The following is a 22,280-nucleotide window of genomic DNA, read 5'->3' as shown; positions in this document are numbered from 1 at the left end:
AGGCAATGTTGTCGGTCAGTTTCTGGTTTAGTATGTGACTTGGATTTATCCATTCTCTCTGTCTTGTTGTCTCATGTTCTATATGGAAGTCCACTGGCAACAGTTGCATTTCAGCTAATAGTTTATATGTCTAAGAAAGCAATTGGCAGGAAGTGTAATTTAAAATGATAAACAGAACATGTGCAGCTAGAGGTATTGTTTGTGGCTATGGGAAAGAACTCTCTAGACATTGCTGCCTAATGTTGATATTATGCCAGGGGGAAAATAGACTTTGTAAAATAAATGGGGCTTTTAGAGGTGATAAACTTTTTTTCTTGGAAACATTTTAATACATAAGAATTTCCTTACTGGATTGAATGACAATCCAGCATTGTGTTTCTAGCAGGCTGGCCAGACGCCTCTAGAAATCCACAAGTGAGGCATGAAAATGGCCAGTTTCTGTTGATTCTTTCCATTATTTAGTATTTAGAGGTATACCATCTCTGAGCATGGAAGTTTAGAGATAGTATGGGTCTCTGGGTCAGCAACCTTTGGTAATTAAAGAGCCAAACTATGTCAAAATTCAGAGAAAGAGATCAACAAAAGATCCAGTATAAGAAAGCCTGTTTACATAACTGAAAGTATACGAATTGACCGATACATCAACATGTATAATACTGACATGTATAATACTGGCATCCATAAAGCTTCAGCAGCCTAAATACTGGTTGTTGCAACTCCTTTATTGGGAACTGGCACACATGACGGCTCACAATAAGTGATAAACAAACAAACAAAAAAGATACATGCTGAAGAGACTCCTGGTGCAGCTGTTTTAGTGTACTGGCATCAATCAGAACATGGTTCACACCTGGATTCCTGGCAGCTGTTTATGTCTATAATTTCCCTTCCTCTAAAGCATCTCTGAGAAGCCCTTCAGTCCCATAAAAATATCTGCCTACCATTCCCTTCACATACTGGTTTTTCGAGCATCCTACCTCAGTTTCATACTGTTTTTTTAAACGGCTCTGTTTGATTCCTTATGGAGCCACATTTGGGCTGCGGTCACATGGAGCATTAGCCACGCTACAGAGACGGAAGATAGGCGGATTTTCCGGGCACGATCACAGCACCACATCTGGGAAGCGTAGAGCTCCTGTGGCAAACCCGAGGCTTCCCGCCGAAGATGCAGGGTAAAAAACTAGTACCTCCGAGGTACTAGTTTCCGGAAACCGCGGGGCAAGGGCGGGTGCCTGATCGCGTTTCTGGTGGTAGTTCGTGGCATCCGGTGCCCGCCCATGTCCCATCGCTAAAAGGTTTTTTTCCCTCAAGTCTCCACGGGATGCGCACAAGCACCCAACGGTGCATGCGCACACTTTGTTTAAAAACAAACACAGCCCCCTCTTCTTTTCCATACCCCCCCACTCCTGGCTCGGCCTGCTCGAGAGGAACTCTCTGCACCGGGCGGCAGAGGGGGGGGGGGAGGCCATCGCTAAAAGGTTTTTTTCCCTCAAGTCTCCACGGGATGCGCACAAGCACCCAACGGTGCATGCGCACACTTTGTTTAAAAACAAACACAGCCCCCTCTTCTTTTCCATACCCCCCCCACTCCTGGCTCGGCCTGCTCGAGAGGAACTCTCTGCACCAGGCGGCAGAGGGGGAGGTGCAGGGGAGGCGTGGCGGGAGGGCGACCCAGCTGAAGCTCCTCCTGGAGGGGACTGGACGGAGGACACGTTGCATTCCTCTGCAGCCCTGGAAGGGATTAAACCCAGAGCCTTTTGCTAGGGAGGCCACTTCTTTGCCGCGCCGCAGGATTGTCCTGTGATCAGCACCTCCCCCCTAACCACGGGACCTCGATGGGACGTCTGATTGCGCAGCTGCGCATTATTTTGCTCCAGGGCAAACAGCCACGCTTCCCCCCCGCATTTTCCTGCCTGTGTGACCGGGGCCTTTGTCTAGTAATCCTTTTAGAATTTTAGAATGATCATCATCATGTTGCATGTTAATTTGTTGTTCATTTTCTGGCTGTAAGTTTGACCCTTGCCTGCCATTCCACTGTATTTGATCAAGTGTGCGTGCACACGAAAGCTCACACCTTGAATAAACCTTTGTGGGTCTCTAAATTTTGTGGACTCTAAATTTGTTGTACTGCTTCAGACCAACTGCTTCAGACCAACACAGATAACCAACTGGACCTACCTTTTAGAATTTGTAATATCTCAGGAGATTCTCTTTGGATCATAAAATGCTTCCTTATACCGAGACAGACCTTTAGTCCATCCATCTCTGTACTGGCTACTCTGTCTGGCAAGCAGGTCTCCAGGGTCTCATACACAGAAAGGTCTTTCCCAAGAGTTGCTCCCTAAAATTCTTTAAACTGGATTAAACCTAGGAACTTGCGTTTGCAAAGCATGTGTTCTTCCACTAAGTTAAGAGAGAAGGATGAACATGTAAGCAAAAAAAAAGTTGTTTCACTTTTCTTGAAGTGTAATTATGACAAAAGAATGACAGCTTGACTTTGTGGGTGACTTTCCTAGGTATAAAAGCCAGGTAGATCTATTAAAAGAAGGGAGGCAAGAGGCTAGCAAGATTTGTAGTATGATTTATGGGAATTTGTCTTAAATTGTCACCCAGCCATTGAAGAAAGGACTCCAAGTTGTTTCCTATGTGGTTGTAAAAAGGCTGGCAATAGTTTGTTCCATCTACAGGAGAAAAGGGTTTTTTTTTAAGTCTCTCTTTCCTAGGAATCAAAAATATTTTCAGCTTTGTTTACAACAATTGATGGTTTCCCAAAACTTGATGCTAGGATTGTGAAAGGGTTTTCCCCACCTCTGTTTTCAGTTCCCAGAAGGGAGAAATCCTTAGGCGGAAATAACCCAGTCTGCTTCCCCCCCCCCACTCCAAATCTCCTTAGAAGGAGTTGTTGTTTCATTGGCCTCTAGCAGTGCAAAACATGGCAAGTGAAGGCATGAGATGGCTGACTGGGATATTCTGTGGGGTAAGCCAGTCTACTTCCTGGCTCAAAGAAAGATATACACAGAAACTGAAGTGGTATGCTTTTGTAAGTTAACAATTGTAGCATGGGAAGCTGCTGAATCTATGCAATCGAGACTGATCGCATTAACATAAGAACATAAGAGAAGCCAATGTTGGATCAGGCCAATGGCCCATCTAGTCCAACACTCTGTCACACAGTGGCCAGAAATACCAGATGCCATCAGGAGGTCCACCAGTGGGGCCAGGACACTAGCCCTCCCACTTTTGCCCCCCCCCCAGCACCAAGAATACAGAGCATCACTTGCCCCAGACCGAGCAGTCCTATCTATACCTTGTGGCTAATAGCCACTGATGGACTTCTGCTCCATGTGTTTATCCAGTTCCCTCTTGAAGCCATTGATGCTTGTAGCTGCTACCACCTCCTGTAAGAACATAAGAACGTAAGAGAAGCCAATACTGGATCAGGTCAATGGCCCATTCAGTCTAATACTCTGTCACACAGTGGTCAAAAATGCCAGGTGCCATCAGGAGGTCCACCAGTGGGGCCTTAGTGTACACTTAGGGGCCATGGAAACAACTACAAATTAACTTGAAAAGCACTAGTGAAATAGCTGTTAGCAGGGCCAAATTAACCATAGAGTTTAACCTGGCCAAAAGCCTAGCATTCCTGTCCACTAACACTCTCTGGAACAGAACAAAGTTTGAATCTATTGGCACCTTTAAGAATCAAGATGCATAAGTAACTGAGCAATAAGTATAGCTTTATTGGACTTGTATTGCAAAGGAATTTCAGAAACAGACTAGAATGGGAGATTGCTGAATTACAAGTTATTACAATACTCAGGACAATGGAACCCCAGGGCTTAACAGAAATATCGGGTTTTTATTGCACTACATATGCTAAATTGCTCAGTTCTCGCTTATACCTAAAATTAAACTTTGTTTGTCTTTAAGGTGCCAATGAACTCCAACTGCATTCTCACATGTGTTTGTTAACTGTAATGAGCCCATCCTGGCAACTAACCCCCCCCCCCATCTACCTATACGTAAGCCTTGAGGAATTCTGTTTCACTGTATCTGAAGGAGTGTGCATGCACACGAAAGCTTATACCCAGAATTAAACTTTATTGGTCTTAAAGGTGCCACTGGACTCAAACTTTGTTCTGTTGCTTCAGACCAACATAGCTACCCATCTGAATCTCTGGAACAGTTTGTGTAGGTGTTTGTTGCATCTCCCAGCTGCGTGGCTCAGAATTTGGCATGGAGAGAATCTCCTCTGATCTTAAGACTTCCATGAAAACATGTTTCTAGTCCTTATTACCATGAAGAAAAACCTACTAGAGTCCTTTGCTTTATTTCAGGGCCCCATGCCAGTGTTATCCATTTCCTACAAAATGTGCGTTAAGAGCTTATTTCCAAAAAATTAAGAAAAATCAGACCATTGGCTAGAAATAAAATCAAAACTTTTTCCCTAGCATTAATTTACACATGGATACTATAGCTAGATGAACCTTTTGCATGGGTCTGTTTCTTTGTATGCATTCTATTTTTAGCTATCTTGAAAGAGGAATAAATATTTGAAATGCACAGCTTTGTTCTAAAAATACAGACTCATTTGTTGTCATCCAAACCAAAGCAACTTCAAATAACTTCTGCCATTTTTTTTTTTAGAAAGGAAAGGTCATCTGTAGCATTTGAAGTGCTTATTATATCACACTGTCCAGCAACACTTGCTGCCAAGTAATGAAATGGCAATTGCCAACTGCAGTTCTCATCTGATTCCAATATATATTAATTTCCCTCCAACTCTACCAACAAGGATGATAAATCTGATATCTGTTTGATCTCAAATGTTGGAATCTCTTTGGGCATATGGGCGCTGTTTGTCACACTCTGTGATTCCAATACTGTGCATGAAAAGGCAAACCAAACTTTACGGAAATTGGAGTACATACCCTTAAGCTGAGTTAGTCCCGTTGGTTTAAATGGGAGAAAGTCAGCTTAAGTGGTCTGTGGCACTTATCCTATAAAGTAATTCTTCTGAATCCCAGGCTCCCAGTATAAGATCAGCAGGCAAGCTGTTGGGGCCAGCAGCCTCAAACTCAAAAGCCAAAATATGTTAACCAGTTCCCCAGAATGCCATATGCAGTCAGCCAAAGATCTTTTTTTAGACAAGGAGAGGTTTATGGGCAGTCCATGGGATATAAATCCAAATGCCAGTGTGTAACTGTTAGCATGCAAGATGAGAATCAGGGAAGACGATGTTCAAATCCCCACTCAGCTGTGTGATATTGGGCCAGTCATAACTTTTAAAGCCTAACCTATCTTTTAGGATTATTGTGAATTATTTTAGGATTATTGTGAATATAAAATGGATGAGGAAAATATCATGTATGTTTCCTGAGCATCCTGGAAAAAGGACAGGATCCAAATGTGACGGATAAATAACATACATGAATATTGTATACCTAATAGCCAACTGTATCCTGATCTGCAGATACTTAAATCCATGGACTTAAAAAATCCCAAATGCACAGCAGGAAGTTTTTCTTGCAAATTTAGCCCCCCACCAGATTGCAGAAAAAAATCTAAAACCCTGTGGGGGAAAATGACGTATGTGGGGTTAAATCCCTCAACCTTCCCGATGCTAGCTTTACTGGGAGCCATGCCAGGCCTGGGGGTTGGGAGTGGTGACAGTGGGAGGGGGGGGGCAGGGAGCCATGGCTTTTTCGGGGGGAACGCGGGGGAACACAGTTCCCCCGGGTGAGGTGCAGGGGGCGGGGCACATGACGAAGCCCCGCCCCCTGCTTCCGGCCGCCCCGCTTCCAGCCCTCATTCAGCCAGGAGGAGGCAGGAGAAGAGGGAGGGTAAGTTGCTTCCTCCCCGCCTCTCCCCACCCCTGCCTGCCTGGGGCCAGGGAGGGCCTTGGCGGGGCTTCCTCGCACTCCTGCTGGCCTTGCAGGTCCACCGCCGGGCCCCTGATGTCAGGGGGTGTGCCATATGCTAATGAGTTATGCTAATGAGTTCCCCTAGCTCTTTTTCTACGAAATGACCCCGGGGGGGCATCACCCCCCACGATTCTTGGAAGTCACTGTTTGCTTGGTTTATTGGTGCCACAGAAATGATTCTATGACTGTGGTACTGGGAGCAGGGAACTGGCTCAGTTAGAAAGTGGCTGCCAGTATCTACCCCTGATGAGGAGGGAATGGAGGTGAAGTCAAAGTGAAGATTAATGGAACAAGTGTCCATCCTCTTGTAGGTTCTGGAGCAAGATTGGGCCTGGAAGCTTTTGTAGGGGTCAAGAGTAGTTACCTCACTAATTCTGGCTTGTGGTTACTGAAAGCTTCTGTCGTTGGTTTAGCTAGGCTTGACAGTTCCCTCCTTTGGCCAGACCTAGGTGGTGACTCAGTCTGAATCCCGGCAGCCAAAGGTTCTGGGAATTAGCCTCCTGATACCACATTGCTCCAGTGAGTGCAAACACAGATCTGATGTGTCCGTGTTCCAAGCTAGAGATGTACATTCATGTCAAAATGAATGGGGAGAAAAGAAAGAAGCTGAAAAGGCCACATTTGTTTTCATTAGCTTTGAAATAAAAACGAATAAAAATCAGAATGCATGAACTAATCCCATTAAGTTTTTTTTGTTTCTGTCCGTTTCAATAGGAAACACATTTCCTACGTTAATGTCCTTGTTTTTTAATCCAGATTGGACGCCATTTTCAGGCGCTGTGGCCATCACCCAAGGGGGCACTACAGCCAGATTTCAGAAAAGGAGAATGGATCCCAGTTTTATAGGCAATTAAAGGAAAGGCTTGTAAATCTAACAAAAAAGTGGACGACATAACATTTAGAAATCTACTCATCCAATTAGTATGAACTGGGGGGGGGGGACGACACATTTGATCCTTAATGGAATTCTTGCATCAACAAGACAGAATCAATAATCAAAGTCGACAAGAAGCATTAAAATAGATCTTTTACTTTTGGTATGTATTTTACATAACATTGCCTGTAAAAATTGGACCAATTCTTTGAAATATGGCCAGAACAATCCCTTGGGTGAGAGAAAATTTCATCCAAATTGGATGGAAAGAAATTATAGCCTATTGAGGCTAAACAACAAATGGCATAAAATGAAAATGTGGGAATAATTTTTTTTTGACATGCTCCATTTTTAAACTTGCTGCAGAGATAAGGTGAGAATTGATTTTATGTTGAGAATGGGGGAAAAGCAGATTTTTCTTCAGTGCCTCTCTGATTTGTACTTATTTTTTGCTTATCGTTAGGACCATTTTAGTCTTGACAGGCCAAGTGGAATGAATTGTCTAGTAGAAGGGACCATCCCAGCAAGTTCTGGTCTCTCCAGTTCCAGTGCTTTGGTGTGCTGTGCAGGACTTGTGACCCTTCTGGCAAATGGAAAAACTCTTTCAAAGGTAAAAATCAAGGTAGACAAAGAAGAAGAAAAGCGTTATCTGTAAACACATGTTAAAAGACAATGTTGTTAATGTGCATATACATTAAAGTCAGAATTGTTTTCTCAGTGCACAGTGGAAAACATTTTTGGACAAATTTTAGCAAGGTTTTTGCCTGACAAGGAAAGAGTTGCTGATTAGAAGGAACGTTATTGTTTAAAAGTTGTGTTTTGACCCAGCCACTTCTGTCTTTGCAGGCGAAACTTAGCCATACATAACTGAAGTGCATAGACTACATTTCCAAAGGAAATTTTATCCTCTGCTGTAGAGCTGGTATATTAGTTTTGAAAATCTGTGAAGGGGATTCTCTAGAGCCTGTAGTGATCACAACTGATAACAGAGATGGTTTTTATAAAACAGATACTCTACCATGGGTACAGTGATTACCAGATCAGAGAGTGCCTGATTGGAGGCTACATTACTTCAAAAACACTATGACGAAACAATATTTACTGAAATTCTTCCATGTATTAAAATATCTTCCCTGTGTGTACAGTTTTGATTGCAGATTGCAGAATTGGATGCAATTTCACCTTTCCTTTTTTGTAAAAAAAAAAAAAAGTCAAAGAAAAACTAAGTTTCTAGTTCCTATGTTTAAGGAGGAAAAAATAAAAAGGATTGGCAGTTTCTTGTAAAAATCTAGACATCTTAGAGTCTGGTTCTAAGCTCTTCAGCATTAATGGGGCCTGTGCATTTGTGACTTAAAAGTGCTTCATTGGTGCTCCAGAGGATCCCATACCTTATCCAGAAATCCTTGTAATAGTTTAGCTGTCTTCTGTCGTTTAAGGGAGAGCTTATTTGAATCCTGCTTCAGTTTTTTTTAAAAGGTGATTACGTCTCACTCTCTCTGTGTTATGTTTCAGTAAACTAACTGGAAAGCGGTGAGGATTCAAAAGCAAAAGGCATTGCACAGTTGAAACTAAAAAAAAATCAACATTGGCTCTAGCTTATTTTTTAAAAAACAATAGCATACTTTGTTGCTGTTAAAAGTAAATCCAGAAAGCAGTTTATGTTGCCTCTGATTAATCTGTTTAGAAGTCTGTAACAACATATTGTCTCAATTTGCCTGCAGTATATATTTTTTTAAATGCCATTACACATGCACCATGATGTAGAGAAAATATTGGCGCCCCTCCAGCCAGATGTTCAGTGCTAACCAGTTGCAGTGCTGAAGACATTATCCAGCTAGTTTTGCGTAGTAGTTAGAAGAGTGGGCTGTGAATAAAGAAGGGTAAATTTTCACCTTGCCTATGAACTCACTGGGTGTGGTCAGACGGCGTGCTGGGAGCGGGTTAAAATGCTCTGGTTCTAACCGGATTATATTTGATCTGGATAATCGCAATCACACTTACCTCCCTTATTCCACCTCACTGAGCAGTCACGTCGCTCCCTGACGTCTACACTACCGATGCGCGGGAGTGTGCGTTGGCGGGTTTTAAAATTTTTTTCTCAGTTTGTGCATGTGAATAGGTGACCCTCCATAGAATGGGGGGGCCCAAAACTATCAGGGCGCATGCGCAGAACCACCAGGGCGAATCAATCCAACCCCTCCAACAAAAGACTTCCCTTTAAAAGTTTGACCCGAAAATGGCCTCCGTGAGATCCCAAACTCATCTAAACTCTAAAACAAGTGACCGTTTAAATGTCGGTTTTCTAAACATGGTAGTGGAGCTCCGCCTATGTGCGCACTGCCAACGCATTAAAAAAAATGGCGGTCGGAAAGCGGAAGCCTTGGGCAGCTTTCGAGTGAGGAGGGGGTTTAAACCGGAAGTGGCTTGACACCGGAGGAGTGATCACACAGGGGGGAAATGCAGCTTTAAATGGGAGAGCTGAGAAAACATCACTTTGGGACCTGGTAACAAAATACTCTGGGTTAAAACGGTTTTGAGCAGGAAACCAACAGCTGGGGATGGGAGGCAGATGTTGACTGTGTGATCGAGCATATAAAATCCGTTTCTGAAGCGTGACGACACCAGATCAAACGGCGCGTCTGGGTAGCTTTAGGGAAGTTGGTATCACTCTGTATAGCCCTGTTTTGTAATACTGAGATTATGACTTCAGTCTACCTTTCAGGGCTGTTGTCAGGAATTATATACATGTGCACACCACTTTTCCTAAATAACCTGAGGTATTCCATAGAAAGTGGCTTGGACATGTTGCAAAAGTATAATAGAAAAGCTCTCCTTCTCTGGTTCTTCCTTCTCTCACCTCATTACCCTACTATTGCTCCTTCTCATTCACCTCCGCGCCAGACTTTCTGCTGGTCATCGTGTCTGTAGCTTTTCAACCACCTCCAAAACTTCCTAGCATAGCCAGAAAAATAGCAAGGATTCAACCTACTGGGCTGCTGAGCTGTCTGTCTAGGCATGCTGTCTCTATCATCCTGTCACCATTTCTAAAGCCAATCCTTTCACCTTTCTGTTTTTGACATTATGGATAACATTGCAATAGTCTGAACAAAAGAGAGGATGTTGAGAACTCACTATTAAAATATAGAAGTGTAAAGCCACGTAGGGAAACCTTTGTGGGTAAATAAGAGGAAAAATGGGGCATGTTTCTCCTGGGCCAATTACCTTAATCCCTGCAGTTCCTTAAACTGTGAAGCGGTTCTCTTTGTCAAACCTGGAATGTTCATAACCATCCCATGAGCATTTCATTTCAGTATACTGAAGTAAGAGCATTTACAACTCATAGTGGTGAAGGTTTCAAAGACTATGGCTTTTATCTTATTTTGGAGATGAAATGGCAGATCCACTTTTTTCATGAACAAATTTATTCTGTGATTTAATGTGCTACCTCATTTGCCTCTCTCTGACCACAGTCAGTGCCTTAAAAGATCAACCATAACAGACTTCAGCAATGAAAATAGATGTCTCAGTCAGAGTCACTGTTAGCATAATGGAAAACTGGGAGTAGGACTTCTGAAAGAGCTCATTGCAAGATTCCAAACAAATGCTGCTCTAAAATAACAGAGGGCACTAATAATAGCAATGTTTAGTGATAGAAGAATTTTTGGTTTTTAAATGGTCTTTCTGGAAATGTGGAAAGAACGGCCTTCCACAGGGTCTGAGAAGATCTCGTTCTGCAGCTGAGGAAGTGGAACACTGTCCGTCTTCCCGTTTCATAGGGAAGGCAGTGTGAGCATAAGAAGTCTTTGAAGGGCACTTGAAAACTGACAATTTCATTGGGTCATTTTGGCCATGGACATTTCACAGCAAATGTCAAGAGTAAGTCCCACAGCTCTGAGGTCTGTCACATCACCCCAGTGCTTATTTTTCCAACAACTGAGCAGCTTAAGTACATGTTTACTGCCTGTTGTAAACTTAGGCCGGGAAAACAAAAGATATTTTCGCAGACATAAAAGTGAAACATTGAGGTCTTCCATTTGTGTAACATTTAGCTATATATTTAGAAAAGGGCAATTATAGTGATTCAATGCGGCAGTTTGAAAAATAGCAACAACAAATGGCTCAGAGCCTTGTCTTGAAGCCAGAGTAAAAAAAATGTAATATTTCAGGTGGGCCTAACCTAAGAAGTGATCTAATTCCAGCAGAAAGAGAGACAACCATTACAGTTAATTGATATATGACTCTTCTAGACTGCAATCCTAAAAACCTTTCCTGGGAGTAAGCCCCATTAAATAAAGTGGAACTTACTTATGAGTAGAATCATTTAGGAGTAGTTAATGATTTTTTTAAAAAAACTTGCGCAACTTTAATAAGATCTTAAACTGAAGTCTGTAAAACTAAGTACGCAACATCTTATATTATTTATGGCTTAACCTACCCCAAAAGAGTTTATATGCCTTAGTTATCTCTCTATATTATAAAGCAGTAAGACGCAAACTGCACGCAATGCGCCCCTACAGTGTTAGGATGGCTCAGCTGTCCGTCAACGGCGTGGCCACGTACCATTGGCCACGTCGTCTCAGTCCCACCTCAGACGCAGCTTCACGTTCCCGGGGGCTGTAGGCGATGGGCGGCTGTGGCGGACAGTTTAAGTGATAAATTTAGGCTGAGTTCAGACTGGCAGTTTGCCCCGATATAGGCACGAGCCAGAAACGTTTCACAAACGGATTAAAGGGGCTGTTCACACAGGCACATCTGTCAGGCGTTCCCCAGCCGTACTCAACCTGTCTTGTAACGCTTCCCTCCCAAGTTTAAAAGATACCAGGTGAAAGTGGTATAAAACCCTGGAAAGTGCGATTATCCCATGTCCATCCCGCTTCCCGGAAGTGTGAACACGAAAAGCCTTGATCCAGTACGGATTAAGCGCACATAACTGGATTACCAGAAAAAGCCACTTACACCCGTGCCTTTGGGCCAACAGTGTGAACGCTCCCTTGCGCCTCCTCCCTGGTATGCTCCTGCATCAGTCAGTGCAGTGTGACCGGGAAAACTCAGAACACTTTGTTCCGGGTTTTTTTTGCTACGACTCCCTCCCGTTTCAAACTGCCAGTCTGAACTCAGCCTTAGTTTGGCATTATGGACACCTAAGAAAATGGCCATGCCTCTATGAATAAGACAGTATGATATTCTGAATAATACGTACTTAGCAAAAAAAGTATTAAAAGTTAATGTATGCATCTGAGAACAAGTAGGACGTTGAACTCCACTGTGCTATTCTCAAGGGTCTTGGAAGCAATATAACATCTCATGAGAAGGAAACATCTAGCCTTGAAATAAAATCCCTAGAGCAGAGGTCCCCAAACTTTCTGAGCCTGTGAGCATCTTTGGCATTCTGACACGGGGGGTGGGGGTGGGCGTAAACAGAAAATGGCCAACATGAGAGAGGGACGCCCACACACCGAGGAAGCCCAAGTGCCGGAGACAAGAGGGTTAATTTTTAAAAAATACATGGGAAACAGAAGTGATAGAAAGAATAGAGCTGTCAACAGAACAAAATTATTTTTCCAGTCAGATATTCAGTGGCCAATCAGAAGCCCTGCAGGGCAGGAGGCTCACCTGGTCACACATACTCTCTAAAAACACTGGGTGGTCACCAATGTAATAATTCTACTTTGTGAGCTACTGGCATTAAAGTTGTGAGAGAGCGATTTGGCTCCTGCCTGAATTAGTCTGCTCTGGAGCCATCCTTCCTGAGCGAAGGCAAAAATGTGTGAGCCGGAGGCTAAAAAACTGTGAGCCAGCTCACACTAACTCAGCTTAGAGGGAACACTGGCAGTCACCAGGAAAGGTGTTGGCAGGTGCTGTGGTGCCCATGGCTACCATGTTGAGGATCCCTGCCCTTGGGCACGCGCAAGACTATCAATAGGTAATATATACTGTTTGGTCCCATTCGCTTAGGTGAACAAGCAGAAAAGACAATCAAATCATAGAGGAACTCGAGGTAACTGCTAGTCCCTTTGGGGAAAGGGGGGAACTGATTTAGTGGGTGGCATGTAGACGACTCCGTCTTCTCTCCCCAAATCAACAGTTTTAATGAATCATTGGCAGCTGACATTCAACAGGCTAAAAGAACTGTGTTATAGAAGGCATATGTCAAGATTTCCTAATTTTGATCCTAAGGGATCAACAGCCTCTACTTGCAAAGAAAGCCTTTACTTGCAAAGAAAGCCTCTACTTGCAAAGAAAGCCTCTACTTGCAAAGAAAGACTAAGCAGAAACTGGAAGGCACCCTCAATAGGGATGGGCATGAACTGGAAAAATTCAGTTTTTGTCTTCATGATTTGTGGCCAAACCATGAATCAGACTAGGAGGTTTATTTGTGTCTGAACCAGGGGGTTCGTTTGTGAACCAAACCAGTTCATGGTTCATGGCCACACAAACCCATTTGAAAGGGACCGTAGTCCTTTTAAATGGGGTTTGCAGGAACGCTGAAAAACAGCTGAGTGGCAGGGAGGCAGTCCCTGCTGCTTAGCTGTTTTGCTTGCCCCCCCTCCATTCAGCTGTTTCACTTTCTTGTGTAGTCCCTTTAAAGGGCCTGCACAAGAAAGCCCGAAAAACAGCTGAGTGGCAGGGAGGTGCTCAGTTGTTTTTGCAGCTTTTGTGGGGAACAGAAAGCAGGAGTTTAAACCCTTGCTTTCTGTTCTATCCACAAACCGCCATGAACTGGGTTTAGTGCAGTGAGACACACCAGTGTGAATAAAATAAAACTGGAGTCCAGTTGCACCTTTTCCCATTATTGTTTTGTTTTTATTTCACTGTTACGGATTACCACGACTAACCATCTGAACTCTACACCACTGTGTGTAGGATAGCTATTGTGTGTCTATGTTGATGTGTTTTTAAAGCCAAGATGCTTGTCTATTAGCAGACATGCAGTCTTTAAATGGTAGTGTTTATCAAGGATTCCGTACTCGTCTTCCTGCCACAGAGAAAATCCCTGGGCTATTAACAAGTTATTAAGTTTAACTCTGTTTATTTCTTACCAAGTGGTTTGCAGAGGACTCTGCGGCGACTTGTGTGGTAATCAAACACCATAATCTTGCCTGGATTGTACTGGAAATCTCCTATTTATATATATTGCAGGACAGACAGGCTATAATTGTTGCAATTATTTTATTACAGCGTTTCTGGCCCGTGCTCTCAGTTTCTCAGGTGGCTGACAAATGTTTGAGAAAGCAGTGTGACTCATCTCAAATAGAACCATTAAAACCCACAGCCGTAAACGACAAACGTTCAGATAAAATATCGTTATATCATCCTTGTCGCTCTCTTCTGCCCCCTCTCGATTTTGCCCACATCCTTTTTGAAGTGCTACTATGTTTTATTCAATTCCCCATTTGTTCCAAATTATCAAATTACAGCAATGTTGATAGATAAAGAATTTAAGGCTTTTGACGTACCATTTTAAATTGCTAAATATAGGGGTTCCTTGTAGAAATGCTTATTTTTTAAATCCAGAAAAGAACTTGCAAAAAAAAAGGTTTTTTGATGAATTTACTGGATTAATATTCAGAAGAAACAACTGGAAGATTTGTGTTTTTTGTTAAAAGCACAGGCACTTTTTCTCATCTTTCCTTTCAATGTATTTTAATGTGTAGGATATGATTAAGTCTCCAGATTTTAAGTGGCTTGGATCGCTCCTGTATTTAAAATTAGAATTTCAGAAAATCCCAATATGTTCCCCGGAGAGCCTTACGCTCGGCAGAACAGCACTTACTGGTAGTCCCCAGCCCAGGAGACATCCACCTAACCTTTACCAGAGCCAGGGCCTTTTCAGCTTTGGCTCTGGCCTGGTGGAACAAGCTCCCAATTGAGATCAGGGCCCTGTGGGACTTACTGCAATTCTGCAGGGCCTGTAGAATGGAGCTGTTCTGCCAGTCCTTTGGTAGAGGCGGCGGGTGACTTACTACATGACCCTCCTCTGCTCTAACCAGCCCCCCCCCCCACATACACACACTAGCCTATGCTATTTGTTACATCGATTTGTATCATAGGCTGGGGATTGGCCCAAGTATTACCTCAATGGCCCTTCCTGAGTTATACTCAGTTATATCCCTGAGGTCTAGGCCAGTGTTCCCTCTAAGCTGAGTTAGTGTGAGCTAGCTCACAGTTTTTTAGCCTCCGGCTCACACATTTTTGTCTTAGCTCAGGGAGGATGGCTCCAGAACAAACTGATTTATGCAGTAGCTGAATCACTCGCTCACAACTTTAATGCCAGTAGCTCACAAAGTAGAAATCTTGCTCGCAAGACTCCACAGCTTAGAGGGAACATTGGTCTAGGCTTTACTATCATGCCATCATGTAGGTTTAGTTGAGTTTTTAATTTTAACTTAAATGATATAAATTATTTTTATGTGTTTGTGGTGAATTGTACCCCGCCCTGGGCCTGCTTGCGGGGGAGGGCGGGATAAAATATCATAAATAAATAAATACAATATTTGATATATGGCACTATTAAACTGAGCACTGGGGGGGGCGCTGTTGAGATTTCTAGTTTAGTTATTGAGGCTTCTACTCTGTACATAATATGCACAGTACTAGCATTGCATCTGACAAAGTGGGGTCTTCCCCATGAAGGTTTTTGTTGGAACAAAATTGTGTTAGTCTTTAAAGTGCTCCCCAAGACGCCTGTTTATTCTTGCTGCTATAAAAGAGTAGCAGCGCAGTCCTAAATAGGTCTACTCATGATTCTACTAAAGTGAACTGATTGGGGTGTGCTCCCAGGAAGGTGTTCTTATGACTGCACTAACTATTAATATAGGGTTACGGTTTACAGATTTTATTGTTATATAGAAAATCTTGCATGTATTTGTATTGAGAGGTAGGGCATAGATATTTAAAGTAACATACACCTCTAATTTTTATTTATCATCTGTATATCTAAGAGCAATGTGTTGGCCTCATCTGTGGATATCTAAATCCACAGTTTGGGGCCACACCAACGATGAACAGGTTTCCCTGAAAACTTGCAGAAAAATTTGAAACCACACACAGAAAAATAGGGGACTTAAATTCCGCCCCCTCCAATAAACAGCATTGTCTGTGCACACGCAGACAATGGACTTAACCTGTACGGCTGGTGGTGAAGGATGCCAGAAGCCGTGCCGGGCCTGGCAGTGGAGGGTGCCAGGAGCTGCTCCAGGCATGGAAGAAGAAGAAGAAGAGATTGGATTTATTCCCCGCCCTTCACTACCCAAAGGAGTCTCAGAGCGGCTTACAAACTCCTTTCCCTTCCCCTCCCCACAACAGACACCCTGTGACCTAGGTGGGGCTGAGAGAGCTCTGACAGAAACGGCTTTTTTTCAAGGACAGCTCTTATCAGAACTATGGCTTGCCCAAGGTCATCCAGCAGGTGCAAGTGGAAGAGTGGGGAATCAAACCCGGTTCTCCCAGATTAGAGTCTGCGCACTTAACCACTACGCCAGACTGGCTCTGGAGTGCCTGGCAGGCATTGCTGCTGTCATGGCCAGGCTCAAAAGTGTGTGTGTGTGGGGGGGGGGCTGGAGCCACACCTGGCTCAGCAATGGGGGAGGGGGAGAGATGGGATCTCCCCACGAATCTTACGGGGGCCCCACTTGCGTATTGTATTAGCCAAGTTGGCCAAATCTGAGCATACTTATATCTGGTGATAGGAGCTGTGAACAGACAGGACAGATCTTTCTACAAACCTGAAAATGTCCCAGGTTTGCAGAAAAATCTGAAATCTAACAGCTTCATTTCTACCGCACCTTTGTACCCAGTGGGACCCAAAGTGGCTTATGTCATTCTCTTCTCCTCCATTTTAGCCTCACAACAACCTTGGGAGGTAGGTCAGGCTGAGAGTATGTGACTGGCCTGTGGGCATCCAGCGAGCTTCCATGGCAGAGTACAGAATTGAACTTGTGTCACATAAATTGTAGTCCATCACTCTAGGCACTGTACCACACTGGCTGTCTGCTTTAAGCCACCTAAGATTGTGACATGTTTATTGGGCAAATGTGCATTTATAAAGGTACACATTATGAAGCAAGGATTGTCCACAGTTCCCAGCATAGTATGCTTTCTGTGGCAAACCCAGGTTATTGTGTTAAAAAACCTGTAATTGTAGAAGTTGTGAGTGGTGTGTCAAATTAAAAGTGTGCAAATATATGATCTCTCAATGAAAAAAAAATTGCATTTTGGACTACAGAGAAAACCTGCTTCTTGACTTTACTATTTTGGAACTGGAATTGTATTTCATCAGATTCTAGGGAAACAGGATGTGTACCCTTTTTCATCTTCCAGAAAACATGATTGTACTGTTCATTGTCAAATACTGAAAGGTATGCCTCATAGGTTGATAGTTTGAAAACTAGAAAGCATACTGGCTTCTTCCCTACTTCCTCCTTCTGGGTCTTTTCTGAATACCACATTGATTTAAGACTGGACAGTAAGAAGTTGTTCAAACAGCACAGTCTTTTTTTTCTCTGACAGCTAATAAATATGCCACTAAGAGAAGGAAAAGTGGTTTAGGCAAAAGACACTGAGATGGGAGTGGAGGAAGGAGCTTGGCCAACAGTAGGAGAGCTTGCGGGAAAGGAGCCAGAGAGGCATTTTAAGAGGATGCAGAGCTGCTGATTCATGTTTCAGCCTTCCTTAAGACTGTACATATATTAAAATGCACGTGAGGGGCTGGTTCTTTCAAAGTACTCTTGTGATAAGAACTCTAGCATGAAAGGAAGAAGGCCTCAGAACTCTTGTTACCTGTATTAAGATTCAGTGGGCTTCATGGCAATAGTCAGTGCTACTTTTGCCGAAAGGACTCAGGAGGAGTTAGGCCTCCAAAAAGTAAAGAATGGGATCATAGTACTGGGAATGAACTCTTGTATGGCTAGTTGTGCATGTTAAAAAACCCTGAAGGCAAGGGGTTGAAGAAGAACAGGTTTTGGTGGGGGGCTGGGGGAGTAGGTTTTTGGAGTGCCTAGGAATATAGCAAGCTTACAATCAGACAGTGGGAGAAAGGCATGATCAAGGCTTTGTGTGCAAATATAACTTGTTTGGAAACAGTGCTATCCGGAAGATCTCTTATACAACGGTCTGTTTTTGTAGTGCCCAAGACAATATTTTGTGTATACTTTCAGGGAGAAAAAGCATTCTTGCATACCATGGTGCTGTTTTTGATAATGTTGTTTTTCTCTGTTTTAATTAGGTATTTTCTGATTACATGTTGTTTCATTGCATAAGCATATAAAAACTAAATATGATCTCTTATATAACACCAGTGATAAACATCCCAGGCTCACATGCTGCCAGTTTGGCATTAGCAGTTACCAGCTGATATGAACATCCAGATTACATTTGCAGAAAGGACTTAAGCAGAGTTTGGGGAGCCACAGTTCTCAAAACTGTAGTCTTGCCTGAGCATTCTTTAATATTTTATTACTAGCTTCTTTGATTTATCACACGTATACCTTGCTTTCAGCGTTTCTTACATATGGTACCCAGGTGGTCTTTTGTTCAGATAGTTTACAGTGCCAGAGCCTGATTAATTTCAGCATAAGTGCATCATGTGAATTCTCTGAGCAGTGTGGGAAGAAAACTTTAATAATTAACATAACATTGAAACTTTTAGAGAATGAGGGCTTCAAGGAAGAAGTAGCTAGTTAAAAGATACAGGTATATGGTTGATGCTGAAGAGCTGTTGGATCTTATTTATTAAAATATCTGTACCCCACCCTTCAGGAAGACAGACAGCTAACATATAGCTTGATTTTTTAAATGCTGAACTATATAAAATAGAAATCTAGCCCTAAAGACAGAAGAAATAATCAGCCAAATTAGCTAAAGCTGACACATATCCCTAAAACTATCCAGCCTCCTCTCAAAAAAACTCTGATAGAATAACAAAGAAGGCAAAATTCTTCCTCAGGGAGATGTGTGCCACAATTTTGATGCTACTGCTGAGAAGACCCCCCCCCCCACGGAGCCTCCGTGGGTTTGGGCACACAGAGAAGGGCCTCAGAGTCTGAACTCAGTTACTAGGTTGTATACAGGTCAGGCTATTCTGAGGAGAGAATGATGAGGGCTCTTAATATAATAAAAAAGTGTTTCTTTGTTTATACTCATCCCTATGGCAGTTAATCTTTTGAGAAAGGTCTGCCTTACCCTCTGAGCAGTGTTCCCTCTAAGCTGAGTTAGTGTGAGCTAGCTTACAGTTTTCTAGCCTCCGGCTCACACATTTTTGCCGTAGCTCAGGAAGGATGGGGCTCCAGAGCGAACTAATTTATGCAGTAGCCAAATGGCTCGCTCACAACTTTCATGCCAGTAGCTCACAAAGTAGAATTTTTGCTCACGAGACTCCACAGCTTAGAGGGAGCATTGCCTCTGAGGTAGCTAACAGACTCTGTAGAGGAGGCAGCCTGGCATTGGTGGGAAGCGTGATCCAACAAGGCTGACTGGTTGCAATATGAGAAAATTTGGAAAAAAGGAAACAGATAACATGATGCCACTCTGTTTGGGCACCACCACATCTACTGCATGCCAAAAATCAACAGCAGGCTGTCTTGTGGGACAGCGGATGCAACACATCCTGCATGTGGGGTAATTCTAAAACGATGGCAGTAATATGGCAGCTTTCATCTGATAATAGGCTGTATATAGATCCAGGAATAAGTAGCATGGTAAGTCTAGTTAAGAACCATGTGCAGACATGCTGTTAGTGGTTACCACATGGGGGGGGGAAGAAAAGTGTCAAATCCCACAAATAGTTTCTAAGATGATTCCTGTGAGGTAAAGTCATGGTTTAGTAATGATAATTCTATACAGCTGCTATCTTTCTGTGGTTTCCAGCACCACATGGTGAAAACACTGCTTTGAAAAAACCCAGACATGGGCCATTTATGAGAAAAACTGGCCTACCTCTAAGAAATAATCTGGTCTGAAGGCCTTTCTAGATGATGTGATATTTCACAGGGGGAATGACAAAAGGTACTGAGTACCAGAGGCCACACAAAAGGGAAAAAAGGCTGATATACTTAACTGAGTGCAAACCAATTAGTAATATATACAGTGCAAACAGTACAGTGCAATTAGTGAAAACAGACCCTATATACAGTGCATGATACAGTTATGTATAAAAATCCAGTGCATGATACAGTGAATTATGACAATCTGTAAAGTACAACAATTGACAGTCTGCCAGCTAATTAAGACAATGTTTTGGTATCTTTTCCCAAAAAAATTCTGTTACATTCCTGTTACAAAATGGCCTTGTACAGTTGTTGTAGATTGTCTCTAAAAGACAAGAGTCAACACATCTTCATGTATGATGCAACATCTAAGCGGACTTATTGCATTCCTTATGTAACTCTTAACATCCCCCATGTGACAAATATTAGTCAACAGACCCCTAAACCCGTTACTTTTGTTTTAGTATAGTTTATATCAATGTAATTTTGTTGAGTGTAGATTATACCAACACAATAGAGAGATATTTATAGATCCCATTATAAAGTCATATCCAGGGTGTGGTAGGGGGACTCTCCTCTCAATTATGTTGGCAGATAAAAATCCGAATATAACTCGTATGGTGGCTAAATTTGGTGGGTTAGCCTATTGTATTAGGAGAAAGTGGAGGGACTATAATGGTTTGGATTTGATTTTATCTGAATTGTATTGAAATTTGTAAATATTTTAATGTTTTAATGTTTTTAGTGTTTTATAACATACATTGCCACAAGATATTTTATTCTGATAGCTGTTATATTAACTCTATTCGCTGTGTTATGGTCTTTGACTGATATAAACACTAACTAACTGACCCCTAAACTCTGAATGACTTATTTTCAATTTCATGGCCTCATCTCCCTCCACCCACCCCCATAAAAATTCTCTTTCAGTTCTCTGTATTCCCACGATCCAGCACTGTAGTAGACATTTAGTGTGCTTCCCCCCAATACCAGCTATTAACATACGAACACAACACAACATAAAGGAATGTACCAAATGAAACTGGAAATGTTTGGTTAGATTGAGAATAGTTTGTGGGAAAATAGTATGTTATATAGGTAGCTAGGGTAGAACAGTCATAGTACCAAAATATAATCTAAGCAATATTCCCAACGAGTTTAAGTACCATGAAAAGAACAGATTTGCATTACTAATTTCAAGTGAACGTGAACCAGAACTATGGGTTGAAACTAAAAATATTATCAAGGAAGAATGCACAAAGACTATTATTGTAGCCAAAAGAAAAGAAAAGCTTCAAAGACTGATGAAACATTTCAAATTGCTAAAGTTAAGACAAGAAGGAAAAGTAGAAGGTGACAGAAACAGAATAAAAAACCTAAAAGCAGTGTTCTATTGACTCATACATAAAGAGAATGAGAGCTATTATAATAACCAGATTAAAGAAATAGAAGACAACCACAAAAAAAGAACAATAGATCTGTTCCACAAGATCCAAGAAATTATAGGGCAATTTAAAACACAGGCATGTTGAAAGATCAACATGGAAATATATCAACTGAACAGGACGAAATAAAGATAAGAAGAATACACTGAAAAACTGTACAAAAGATATGAAAGGATAACAGAAGAATCTTTTGAAGAAGAACCTACAGTTTCAGAAAGTGTAATGAAAGGTCCACTGAGAGCAACTGGGAGAAACAAATCATCAGGAATAGATGGGGTATCAATAGATTGTTCCAAGATACAGAAATGTAGTTCATCGTTCCAGTTCTGGAAAAAGGAGATGGCAAAGACTGCAGCAGCTATTGGACCATCACATTAATTTCTCACACACACAAGTACAGTGATGCTCAAAATCTTACAACAAAGATTGTTACTATATATGGAATGAGAAATGCCGCATGTTCGAGCTGGATTCAGAAAAGGAAGAGGCACTAGAGATTGTACTGCTAATTTACATTTGTTACTGGTGCATACGAGGGAATTTCAGAAGAAAATCAGCTTGTGTTTCATAGATTAGAGCAAAGCTAGTATTAACTGTGTCAATAATGGAAAAATTATGGTTGGCTTTAAAGGAAATGGGTGTGACACACCATCACATTGTTTTGATGTGTAACCTGTACTCTGGACAAGAGGCCACTGTGAGGACAGAATATGAAGAAACAGAATGGTACCTATTGGCAAAGGTATCAGGCGAAGATGCATTTTATCTCCCTATCTCTTCAATATGTATGCAGAGCATATAAAGGAAAACTGGATTAGATTTACATGAAGGTGGAGTGAAAATTGGTGGAAGGAGCATTAACAGTTTGAGATATACAGGTGACACCACATTATTGGCAGAAAACAGTGAAGGCTTGAAACAACTACTGCTGAAGGTTATAGCAGAAAGTGCCAAAGCAGGATTACATCAAGAAAAGAAAAGTAATGACTACTGTGAAATTACATAACTTTGAGGTTGGCAATGAAGAAATTGAAATTGTTAAAGATTATCTATT

The 22,280-nt window shown here is 42.1% G+C and overlaps 1 protein-coding gene across 2 annotated transcripts in view; it reads left to right on the top strand.

The window, feature by feature from the left end:
• GALK2 (galactokinase 2) overlaps nt 1-22,280 on the top strand; it is an 83,613-nt gene that overhangs the window by 11,595 nt on the left and 49,738 nt on the right. Inside the window, exon 5 of one of the 2 annotated variants that reach the window (XM_015427932.1) lies at nt 7,262-7,408. The exons of the other annotated variant lie outside the window; for it this stretch is intronic. Coding sequence (XP_015283418.1) covers nt 7,262-7,408 — 147 coding nt within the window. The remainder of the gene's footprint in view (nt 1-7,261; nt 7,409-22,280) is intronic. 2 annotated transcript variants of the gene reach the window in all.

The sequence above is a fragment of the Gekko japonicus genome, unplaced genomic scaffold (assembly GCF_001447785.1).
Source record: "Gekko japonicus isolate JY-2015 unplaced genomic scaffold, Gekko_japonicus_V1.1 scaffold772, whole genome shotgun sequence".
Lineage (NCBI taxonomy): Eukaryota > Metazoa > Chordata > Lepidosauria > Squamata > Gekkonidae > Gekko > Gekko japonicus.
Note: the sequence above shows the minus strand (reverse complement) of the source record. Positions and strands in the feature narration are given on the sequence as shown.